General features: G+C 51.6%; 1 protein-coding gene across 3 annotated transcripts in view; it reads right to left on the bottom strand.

Annotated features, from left to right (window-relative positions):
* Togaram2 (TOG array regulator of axonemal microtubules 2) overlaps nucleotides 1-12,057 on the bottom strand; it is a 60,760-nt gene that overhangs the window by 8,353 nt on the left and 40,350 nt on the right. For all 3 annotated transcript variants that reach the window (XM_058578440.1, XM_046441556.2, XM_046441558.2), the window contains exons 13-18: nucleotides 11,520-11,755; nucleotides 10,106-10,264; nucleotides 6,486-6,603; nucleotides 5,990-6,084; nucleotides 4,207-4,399; nucleotides 3,119-3,335 (exon numbers count right to left, since the gene is read on the bottom strand). In XM_058578440.1, the coding sequence (XP_058434423.1) occupies nucleotides 3,119-3,335; nucleotides 4,207-4,399; nucleotides 5,990-6,084; nucleotides 6,486-6,603; nucleotides 10,106-10,264; nucleotides 11,520-11,755 (1,018 nt within the window). The remainder of the gene's footprint in view (nucleotides 1-3,118; nucleotides 3,336-4,206; nucleotides 4,400-5,989; nucleotides 6,085-6,485; nucleotides 6,604-10,105; nucleotides 10,265-11,519; nucleotides 11,756-12,057) is intronic.

Below are 12,057 nucleotides of genomic sequence, written 5' to 3'. Positions count from 1 at the left end.
GAAAGGTGCCGCAGAGCCTCAAGACCTGAGAGGCCCCAGGACAAAGACAAATGGCAGAGGTCAGGGTCAGGGAAAAGCTGTCCCATGTGTCTCCTCCCTCAGTGCCCCTCAGAAAGACAGGGGCAGAAATCCCCACCTGCTCTGTCCACCAACACATCCCTCAACCCCACCCACACTCAGGAAAACCAAGGAGCTATGAGAGACAACTTTGGCTCATGAGTCCTCTTCATCAGGAACTCCAGGATCCAGAGGGATCTTAAGAGGTCTGGAAAAAGGTCCACCTGCCCATCTGGTTATGCCATCTCTATTTTCTTAATGTCAGAAGATGGCCCAGAACCTCATGTTCTGGATCCCCATGGCCCTGTAATTAGCAGAGCTGTTGCTTTGTGACTTTTCACACTTTAACATCATGGCATCTCATGGTCCGTCTCCAGTCTGGACCCTAGGATCCCTGGGAGGGCATGAAGAAGCAAGCTTGGAGAAAACGCCTCCATCAGAGGGCTCCAAGCTGCCTCCCGGAGGGGTCCCTAAGAACCCCTAGAACCCCCAGGCTCTGCTGGGGCGATTGAGGAAGACATCCGCCCCTTCTCTTCTGTCCCCACCTGCCTGGGTCTCTGCTGCTACCACCCAACCCCCTGGGTAATGGGAAGCTTAGGTCCTTGAATCCATCCTTCCCTCTTTGAGCCAGGCTCAGACCACTCCAGCAGATGAGAGCCATTCCTGGAGACGACAGTTTGATTCTACCCTGGGTCCTCGCTGGCAGTGATGAACTCTCCCTGTTGCTCACCTGAACCCCTCAGGCTCTGGCCCACGTGCACACAGAAATCAGCTCGACAGATGGTGAAGAACACTTTCAAAACCAACATTTCTGGTTGGACAGAAAGGATGCGGAGCCCAGCAGAGCCTTCTGACCCAGATAGCTCATTATCACTCCACCCCAAGTCGCCCAGAGCCAAGCAGGGGACTTCACTCCAGAGGATCCACAGGAGCCCTGGCCAGGAATTTATTAGCTCATTCAGCCCTTTGAGGCCAACACCATTCCATGCCAGCCGGAGCACTGATCTGAGGATTAGAGAGGAAGTCAGCCCCCTCACGCCTGCCTCCACCCTGCCCAGGCCGAAGCCTCTAGCTGATGGCCAGAAGGAGAACTGTCAGTCACATCCAAGGAGACCCTGTCCCAGAAGGAAGGGGAAACCGCAGGCATCTTCCTGGTAGTGGCAACTCTGCCTCAAGGTGTGGTCAGAACACAAAGCAGACTGCTCTGATTTGGATATAGTTTGTCCCCTCAAAGTTTATGTTTTGGAAACTTGGCTCTCAGTGTGGAAATGTTGGGAGGTTGCAGAACCTTTAAGAAGTGGGGCCGGGCTGGGGATGTGGCTTAAGCCGTAGCGCGCTCGCCTGGCATGCGTGTGGCCCGGGTTCAATCCTCAGCACCACATACAAAGATGTTGTGTCCGCCGAAAACTAAAAAATAAATATTTAAAAAAAAAGAAGTGGGGCCCAGTGGACAATAGTTTGGTCACTAAGGGAACTGCCCCTCAGAAGTTAGATCCCATGAGAGTGGGTTGTCACAAAAAGAACAGGATTGGTTCTCCCCAGCCCCCATCTCTGTTTTCTTGTCTCACCATATAATCTCTTTTGTATGCATTCTTACTACTGTGATGCCATCCACCCATCCTCCTTGAGACCCTCACTAGAGATGAGTAGAAGCTGATACTATCCTCTTGAACTTCCAGAACTGTGAGCTAAACGAACCTCTTTTCTTTATAAAAGCCTCAGCTATTTTGTTATAGCAACAGAAAATGAACTGATACACACAGGCCATCTCCAGGCTCCCCACTTTCCAGGGTGCCCAATCCAGGTGGGTAGAAAACAGGACCCTGAGTAAAGGGGACCTGAGTCTTATCACCATAGGAGACCCCATATTCTACTAACTAAAGCTCCAGACTCCACTGTGCTCAAGGGGACTGACCCATGGGCAAACAGCTGACACTGAAACACATGAGGGAGAAAGAGTTAAAACTCCTCTCCCATGATTCAGGTGTCATATTCTTCAAATAGCTAAAGTGCATTCCGCTTGGTGCAGGTTATCCCAATAAATCCAGGGCCCATGGTGATTTACCAAGAGCTAGGTTATTGGCAACGGCAATCTCACTTTCCCAGAGCAGTGCTGAGAACAAACCATAATTTAGAGCTGGATTTATATCGTTTGTTCTACAGCAACAAACTCAGCAAATCATAAATTCCCTCTGAGATGAAATGTGGAAATTGACAATATTTATGAACTCAAGAGATAGAGAAGGGCTTCACTAGGCCTTTGATTTGTAACTGAAACTCCTCCTGGTGGTTCCAGTCAAGGACACAGCTGCTATCCCAGCCCCAGGAGCTGGGCTCCAGCCAGGGCACGGAGAGCAGGAAGGGACAAATGTGCCAGGCATTTCCAGCCTCCTGGTGGGCTGTTCAGTGAATGCCAAGGCGAAACATGGCCCTGTGCTGGTTAGGACGCAGAGCAACAAGGCCGACAAAGGCGATTTTCAGATCAGAAGCTTCCTCGCACCGAGGGAGACTTGTTTGTGAAAACTCACTACTCTCTGGCTTGGACATAAGTCTACTTCCTACTTCCTACTTCCTCGGCACACCTGAAGTTTTAAACTTGCACTTCCATCTATATACTGGATACACCAGATACCACCTTCTAATAACCCATGAGAGGGGAAAAAGACTTGGACCAAAAATTCCACCCAAATTCCAATCCCCTCAACCTCCCTCTCTGCCCATCACCACACCCTCCCCAGCCGAGCCTTGTCCAGCCCTCAGCAGCCATGGTGCTATGTGGCCCTGGGGGAGCCATTTCCTTTGTGTGGCTATGAGGAGGCTAGACCAAGTCATCTCCACATCTCCTCCACCTCTAACCATCTGGCGCCTGGGTGGATAGGACATGGAGAAGGCTCCAGACAGAGCCTCAGCGCCCCTGCTGACACCTGGCCTGCAGAGCCTCTGGGGAGGCTCTTGGCCTGAGAACCAACCAGGGCCATTCACCACTATGATGATTCCCAAGCAAGAATGTGCATGTGGTGACTCGGGAGTCAGAGCCCCACAGCCCAAGCAGGACGCTCACCCAGGCTCTCCATCATTGCATCCAGCACAGCAGCCGCAGCGGTGCAGATCCCCGAGTTCTTTGAGTTGAGATTGTCTGCAGTCGCCATGATGAGGGAGAGCAGCATGGGATGCACGCTGTGTTTGAGGAGGGGGATCATCTTGGCAAGGGACTCCAGGGCCCACTGGTTCACTTTCTTGTTGGAATCCTGAAGCCTTGGAGTGAACGCATCAAAGACCTATTGAGGGAACAAAAGCCAAGAGCCTGTGGGAGCTCAAGCTGAGAGGGAGTCCCATGGAGCCAGGGACCCTGGAGTTCACCTAGCCTGACCAACTGCCCTTGGCCAAGACTTCCCCAGCATCCTCGAAAGGGGTCTTCCAGCCTTTCCAGAGCATTCCCAATTGTGGAGAGCTCATCTCCTCAAGGGGAAGATGGGCAAGAAGGAGGAACTAACATGCTCTGGGCACTCCTTGCTTGCCAACTTTACATCATGGAGGTCCTCCGGGCTCTTCCTCTGAATGACCTTGACAACCACAGGTACGTGTTATCCCCCTTTCCCATAAACAACAACTGAGGCTCCAAGGGATTAAATGCTGTGCTTCAGATTACACAGCTAGTGAGTAACCTGGATGGACACCAAGTCTGCTGACCCCGCCTGCCCCTACTCTGCCTCAGGAGTGACTGCCAGCAATCCTGCTCCAGGAAGAAGCAGATATTCACCCTGGTGTTCCACCTGTGAAAGGCTATACCTACCCCTGATCCACCTCTCCATCCGTCATGGTCCAACCACAGGCTCTGCCTCCATACATTATGGAAATAATTAACCAAAAGCAATCCAAGACCTCCCCCAAGGTGCCCTCTACCTGTACTTCCTACCTTCCTCATTATTAATCTGTCAGACAGATGAGACACCCAAGTTACCTCTGAGCATTTCAAAGGTGTGGTCAACCCCTCAGGTCCCCATTTGGCATTACAAGACCAACTGGAAAGCAGGCCCCTTCCACCCTGAGAGGTATGGCACAATGTCCAACCCTGGTTCAGAGTTTTCCAAATTGAAATTGCACCCACAAAAGAGAGAGAGGCCAGAGGGCAGGGTGGGCAGTGCTCACCTGGACCAGGTTGGCAATAATGAGCTCTGGCTTGGTCTTGCAGTGCTCAAGGAGCCGCCCCACACCATCCATCCGCGACTGGTACTCCTTGGCCTCCAGTAGCCTCACCAGCTCCCGCAGCTGCTCCTCTGCCTCCACACCTCCCCACGCCGAGGAGCGCAACCCCACCCGCCGTGGGCCATTGGAGCCAAGCCTAGGCAGAAGGAGGGATGAACATACATCTTGTACCACATGCCATCCCACTGGATGAGCACCTGCAGCTTGGTCCACCCCAAGCTTCTCCTCTACCCGCCGCTTGGGGACACTGGCATTGAGAACTCTGAAAGTCTCTTCCCCAGGGGACAATGATGTGGTTGCCTAGGACCCCATCCTCTTGCCAGAGGCAGAGCTCTCTCTTCCTGCCTTTTCCCCCTCCTTTCAGAAGACATGTGCAAAATTGGCGGGGAAGGCTGGAGTGACAGGTAAATGTTCACGAGAAGATGACTGGTACCCATTTCTTTTCTTCTTCTTTTTTTCTTTTGTGGTGCTGGACCCAGAGGCTCACACATTCTAGTGCTCAACTACTGAGCTCCAACTGATGCACATTTAACCCAAGACTGGAGAAAGGTCTTTAAGGTCATCAGGACCCACCTTCTACCTGGTAGCTGGATCCTGCACCTGCTGGCCAGGGTCTGCTCTCATTCCTCTAGTAACTGGGGAAATGTTATAAAGCTCTGTTCCCTGACATTTGGATCACATGCCCATCTGAGCCCCATGGCCTAATTGAATCAGCACAAGAGCAGCTCAGTAGAAAACTGCCACCTCACATTCAAAGTCAGGGTCACTGAGTCATGCCCTATACCCAGGTCCCAGCCAAAAGGACTCCGCATCATCCAATCTGTCATTCATTCCTACTCCTCACAGTCTGGCCTACTTAGTGCTAAGAGCTGTGCTGAGCACTAGAACGACCAGAAGCACAGTGTTTGCCTTAGGGCGGTCATGGACCAAGAGAAGACAGTCATAAAGGAGAGGGGCAGCTGTCCACCCTGAGGATGGGGTGAGGAGAGTACAGAGTGTCAGAGAGCATCTGAGAGAAGACAACAAGTGAGCTGAGCCTGTTAGGCCAATAGGCATGGTCCAGGTGAAGACTGCAAAACCTAAACAAAGGCACAGCAGGGAAGAAGGCTGGAATTGGAGCTCCTGGCTGAGTGTGAGAAAGCGGGAGGCTGCTACTGAAGAGGGGGTGAGCCTTCTTCTGAGGTCCTGCTGAGTTCAGATGGCATCCTCCCAAGACAAGGCAGAATGGCTAAATTTTAGAGAATGACCATGGGATTCCTGCTTGGTTTCTAATTGCTCCCAGGATCCACCCTCCAACCCCTCAGCCCAGGCTTTCTGGCCTGCTGTGTCCCAGCTCTGTCTCTGAACTAATCCAGGGCCCCCCACCCCAGGCCCTGGCCATGCCCTACTTGCGCATTCACATCTGGTGCCCAAAGGATTTGCTGATCTAAGTGAATGAAGAGAAGCTGACCTCACACAGGGCCAGACCAACAAGCCCCACCTGCACTTGCAGAAGGGCACTCCCTTGGCCAAGCCTGCAGAAACCAGCTTCCATTTGGTCTGCCCAAGATGTGGGTGGAGAAACACTTCTTTTGAAACTATCCATTTGTACTGCAGACCCAATTAGGTCTCAGCTGTACACCAGATCCACACCTCTACCCCAGAGCAACCCCGGACCATGGGCAAGCAAGATGCTTCTGTTGGCAGTTTTGAACATGAAACCCCAGAGAGACAAGAGCAGCCATACCTGTCCTCGGTGGGTAGGCCGTTCTCATATGCCACCAGACTCCTCAACACCTTTCGACCTTTGGCAGATGGAAGTTCATGATTATCTTCTGTCCCCTTGAAAAAAAGACACACCAAACATGAGCTAAAAGAAGCTGCCCTCTAGGGAACTGCCCACCAGTCTGGTATAGACTACAACATGAGGGATCACCCCTTCTGCCTGGGAGAGCTCCAGAGGCCACAGCTGAGCTTTCCAGAGCCCTGGAGGTTGCAGGACAGAGACAAGATCCCCCCTTAGCAGATGAAGATGTGTAGGCCCAGGGAGTTCAAGGAAGTTTTAGGCAGGGAGGGGCAGAACTAGGAATGAGCACAGGGGCAGAAGCCACATTTATCCCACCTGTCAGGGGCAACGAATGAAAGTGAAGCTCTGGAATCCACTCTCTACTCCCCGGACCCACTGAGGGCCACCAGGCTCTGCTCTGCCCCCAAAGACTCGGAGTCACACTCCACCGACTCACCCGCTGCTTGATGGCTGCCATGACTTTCCGCAAGTCATGTGACGGGAGGGACTGCTTCAGAAATGCATCAAACTTAGCATTGGCCATCAAGATATTCACCATCTTCCGGCCATAAAACCTGCCATAGCAGAAAGAGCAAGCTAAGCGACAGCGACAGAAGGGCATAAGACCTGGGCTTCGCAATTTCCCAATTATGGGAGGAGAGTTCTTAATACTTCTCCTCATTAGGAAAGCAATTACTACCCACTTAAAAATTAGATTCATAAAAGAACAAACATCATCCTTAATGCCATCACCAAGAGAAAAATCACTATGACATTTTTACATATTAATATTTTTTCTACACAAATACATTTGATACCAGAGTACAGGTACGCCTGGCATCTAGATTTTTCACTTTATCATCCATTATCTTTCTGTGTTATTTAAAACTCTTTATCAGCATCCTTTTAAATGGCTATCCAATATTCTGTTGAATTCTATACAAAAAATATACTTAATGTTTTTCTAGTCTGGTACATTTACGAGTCTGAAGGAAGACAGTATGGAAGGGAGTGGTCGGCTCTACCTGGTGAATGGTGGTGGTTGGGGGAGGAAATAAAGGAGGGCTTCAGAGAAGAGCTGACCCTGGGGTTGGGACTCAAAGGATGAGTGGGAGTTCACAAGTGGGGGTGGGACTAGGGAATAAGCAGGAGGAGAAGGGCCATCCAGGGTCCATAGCACATTTGACATATCAGCAGGAGATCAGATTGAGGAAGAGTGAGCAGGGACTGGACACGTGAAGAGACAGGTCGACAAGAAGACAGGGCCCTGTTTAAGGAGACATGAAGGAGTTTAGCTGCTGGCGACAAGAAGCTGAAGAATGACCAGCTTTGTGCATTAGTCACACCGTCTCCAGCAGCAATGTGAGGGGTGATTGGTAGAGACAAGCCTGGGGGCCAGTAGACCATTAGGAGGCTATCATCAGGGCCCAGGCACGAGATGAAGACCTGAAATAAGGCAGCAGAGTGGGGATAAGAAGGGGCAGTCAGATTCAAGAGCTGCTAGGGGGTTGGAATAACAGGATTTGATAGCAGGAAGCATCTAGAATTATCATATTTCACCCAACCTAAGACTCCATTGATTGCAAAATGCACCATTACTTTATTTTCCACTAAGGAAAAACAGAAAAATAAAATGCTGGCAATTTACACTATCTTCAGTGATGCTGTGCCACAAGTGAAGGCTGCCTCGGAAAAAGAAGGTAACATTACTGGTGAGCATTTTCCTTCCTTGGGTCAGGTAAAGTCCTTGGTGGTTTCTCTGTAAGAAAATGTGAAATATTGGCCATTTCTTCAACAGTGAATGATTGCTTCGCCGATGTCTGATGGATGCCCCATTGCTTGTCTCCATGTCGTCTTGTACAGAATAATTTTTCAATTCAATGCCAAATACTAGTATAATATTTCTAAGACATTTTCAACAGTAATTAAACTCAACAATTTTCTGCAGAGCACCCAAAATAATTTCTGTAAATAAATCAAAAGACTGACAAGGAAAGGTTCCTACAATGCAAACTTGAATGCCAAAGTTTGCAAATGTGCAAATAATAAAAACCAAGTTGTAATCACTTGGTTTACAACAGCAACTGAGAGGTCTCTGATTGTAAGACACAAGCCAATTTCAAAGATCTTACCAAGTGCGGGAAATGTGAGTCTTGGGTTCAATGAAGTATGGGAATCCCTATTTTGCATCCTGTGTGACTTGGCAAGTAATGGTCACTATGAACCGTGAAGAAAACACAGCCAAAGAATCAGGCTTCGGGAGATGGCAATGAGCTCCTTTGGGGACACTCTGCACTGAAGATGGTACTGGGACATCCAGTGGCAGGTTCCCTAGAGGTATCAGAGATATGAGACTGACACTCCAAAAAGGGTCTGGTCTGGAGGGAGACAGGGCAGCGCCAGAGTCTGCTGGTGGCTGCAGTCATGAGAAGTGAGAACCAGAAGAGGAGGACAATGAAGGAGTAGACTCCACAGTCACCTCCATGCAGAGGGCAGGCAGGGTGGAGAAATGGCCCTGGGGGAAAGGAGAACCAGGAAGTCCAGTGACCAGAAACCAGGAGGCATGGGGTTTCCAAAATGGAAAATGAAAGTCAGGGAGGGTCATCCAGTATAAAAGGGAGGTCAGAAGGGAAAGAATGTTAGACCCAGAGAGAGATTAGGCCTCCATTTCCATCACCTACCAACAAGGAGAAACAAACAAACAATCCCAGACCTTCCTTTTCACCAATATTCTTCTCATTCACCCAGTTGTTCTGTCCAAAAACCTGAGAGGCATCTTTGATTTATGTATCCCCGCAACCCTCACCACTCATCTATGTCCTGTTGGCTCTGCCTTCAAAATGTATCAAAGTCACCCACAATCCTAGCCCAGCCTCCAGTCCCCCTTGTCCAGACCATGTGTAGCCATCGTGTGCTGTCTACCCTGCATCTTGGCTCCTCTCCTTAACTGTCAGTCCTCCAGTGAGCAGCCAGAAAGAGATATTTCTAATCCAACAGCTAGCAAGTATGTTAAAAGAAAAAGAAAGAAAGAAAAAAAGAAACACTCAAACTCACTAGTCACCAGGATAAAAATACTCAGAAACAACAATGAGCTGTCACCTTCATCCATGGGATTGATAAAAATTAGAAATCCAAATATTGTCACTTGTTAGATGGGCTACAAAGAGGCAGATACCTCGGCTGACAGAAGGGAGGCTCAGGGAGCAGCATGCTGGGAGCCCCAGCTGGGCAGGGCCGCTGGAGTGTACACGCGCCCTGGGTGCAAACTCATCCCACCACTGGCCTGCTTAAAACCCTCTAAGACGTCCTCACACTCCCACCAAAAAAATCCTCCTGTGACCTCCCTTTATGCAACTCTAAATTCCAACCCTGACCTTGGCCTCTGAGGCCCTCCATGATCTGGGCACCGGTCCGCTACACCCCTGACTCCTGGTGCTCCACCCAGGCTGCCCATCCTGGTCCCTGAACACCAGGCAGTTCCAATCCAGAGGCCTTCGTACCATCTCTTCTGCCTGGATCACGTTCCCACATTCTCAAAAAGGCTGACTCCATCCAGCTGGTCAGTTCTCACATCTCCCCAAACCTCAGTCTAAACTCGCTCCCAGCCCATTCTCTGCTCTGTCTTCTTGTTTGTTTTTACCTTTGCATCCTTTACCTGTGTCTAAAGTGATCTAATATTTATCCTTTTACTATCTGTCTCCTTTAACTAAGAGTAAGACAACAGGGGCTTGGTTTTTCCAATTCAATGCTGTGTCACAAGGATGAAGAGTGCTCCGCAGATAACGCTTGGCAAAATGACCGAACAGTCTTGCAGAGAACAGAGCCGGGGTGGGTGGAGATAGGAGCAACTTGGCAAGGAGTAGAGAGAGGAAGGAAGAGGACAGCGTGGAGGCAGGGGGCACCGAAGGCTCCTTGAACAGACTTGTCTGTGACGTGGGAGGGAGGGGGAACAATAGGAAAATCAGCTTCAGTCTACCTGACGGTCCCCCTGAATGACCCCAGGGAAGCTGAACTCTGGCCAGGGCCCCTGGGGCTGGCTGGTGGCCTTGTCTGCCCCAGGCCCCAGCCCTGCTCTACCTGGTGTCCTGGTTGGAGTCCTGAGCCAGCCTCACCAGGTTGTGCACCAGCATGTCAGTGCTGTCCCTCGGGCCTGAGAGAAGTTTCTCTGCACCAATTTGCTCCAGGACGACTGAAAGGTGCTCAGCGGTGCATTTCCGAACTAATGGGTTCCGGTGGCTGAAAGGAAACAAGCACAGCCACGTGGTCAGTCCCAGGATGGGGATGTGGGGGTCCCAGCTTGAAAATATGGATCTACAAGCATAGACTGTAGACCCGTGTTCAGGCCAGCCCACCGTGGCTCCCACACACGGCTGGGGAATCCTGGAGGACAGAGCCATCAGTTCTGATGACAGGGCTACAATGACAACAACTGTGAGGAAGGGACAAGTGCCTGAAGCCAAGATGCTCCCCAAACGCCCCGTGCTCGGTGCTCTCGGGCCCTGCCCAAGTGCATGCTCGTCCTTTGATCTACATGCGCCACCCCATTTTCCTCCACCTAGAAAAATCCCAGTCAGTGTCTCCTCTTCCTTCCCAGCCTCACAGGCACACTGACATGTTCCCTCTGAGGTGTGCCCTTGCCCCCAGCCCAGTGAGGCGTCCAGCTCCCTGGGAACAGAGAACAGGGCCCCCTCTCCGACGCAACCTCACAGGCCCCCAGCACACCCTGACACCGCAGAAGCCTAGTGCATGTCTGTTGAACTGAACTGGGTGGTTTGGTCGCTGTGACAGGTGGAATCTGAACTGACAAGAGAAACACATCAGGAGGCCTGGAGAGGTGAGGAACAATCCAGAATGGAACCCAGGCGATGTGGCTCAGGAGCGCCTTACCCTTGGCGACATGCAAAGGTGTGCGGGCTGCAGAGGCAGGCCCTAATGTCCCCTGAGAGGCCCGTGCTGGTGGACTTATTGGGGTGGAGGGGCATTTCGCCTGTGGGAGAGAGGGCCCGGGAAATGCCTTTGGTTTTGCTTTTTGTTCTTAAGGGAAAAGCAAATCGGGCTCCAACTGCAGCCCCTCCCATCCCGGGAGATGGCCATTTGTGCCTTCCTCTCCTCACTGGCCCAGATTTCATCAGACAGAAGCAGAATGCCCCCGGGAGGGCAGGAGCCCCTGGGGCACAGCCCAGGCCGCTCTGTGACCGTGCCTCCTGAGGCGTTACCATGGCCACCGTGCTTCCCAGTCTTGGAGCAGAACAACAGCACCCCTCCTCTTCCAGAATCCCCAGCCTGGTCCAGAAAGGGTGGGGGAAAGCCCACTGAGAAGCCGGGTCTCCCTCCCCAGCTTCAGAGCCTGAGGTGGGCGCCTTGGGCACGCTGACCCTCTGCAGCCCCACTTTTCTGCCTCCTTCCTTCTCTGTCCCGTTCTTCCTTCTCTCACATCTTAGAGCCTCTCCCCTGCCTCCCTGGCCCTTCTAGACAACAGGCAGCCACATACTAAATGCCTGCTGAGGTGAGGGCCACAAGGGCACGGGCAGGGGTCACGTTCTCCACCATGGCACCCAGGGCCCGGTTGGCTGCCCGCTGGATGAACTCGCTGGTGTTCCCCATCTTCTGGAGCAGGCAGCGGGTGATCTCCTCAGTCTCTTGGTCCATGTTCTTCTTTAAAGCCCGGAAAAGGTCACCCAGGGTGCTGATGGCCAGGCGGGACACCTTGGAGCGGAGGTTGGAGACCTGGGAGAGAGAGAGAGAAGGGGCCTCTAGGACTGCCAGACCCTGCCTAGGGCTCTGGAACACAGCAAGGATGGGAAGTGAACCAGCCCTGGCGCTAACCCTTCCCCCACCCCAAGCCCCCTTCTCACCCCCTCACCACGCCCCCTCCTCACCCCTCACCACGCTAGAAATTAACACCCTGCAGCTGCTCTGGGCAAAACAGTCCCATTTTGTGATCATCATAATTGTTAATTCCACCATTATCATTATCATCTGAAATTTGCACAACACTTAGTCTTCAGGGCACATTTATAAAAAAAAAT

The sequence above is a fragment of the Marmota monax genome, unplaced genomic scaffold (genome assembly GCF_021218885.2).
Source record: "Marmota monax isolate L192 unplaced genomic scaffold, Marmota_monax_Labrador192_F-V1.1 WCK01_AAM20220418_F8-fsc00010, whole genome shotgun sequence".
Taxonomy (NCBI): Eukaryota; Metazoa; Chordata; class Mammalia; order Rodentia; family Sciuridae; genus Marmota; species Marmota monax.
Note: the sequence above shows the minus strand (reverse complement) of the source record. Positions and strands in the feature narration are given on the sequence as shown.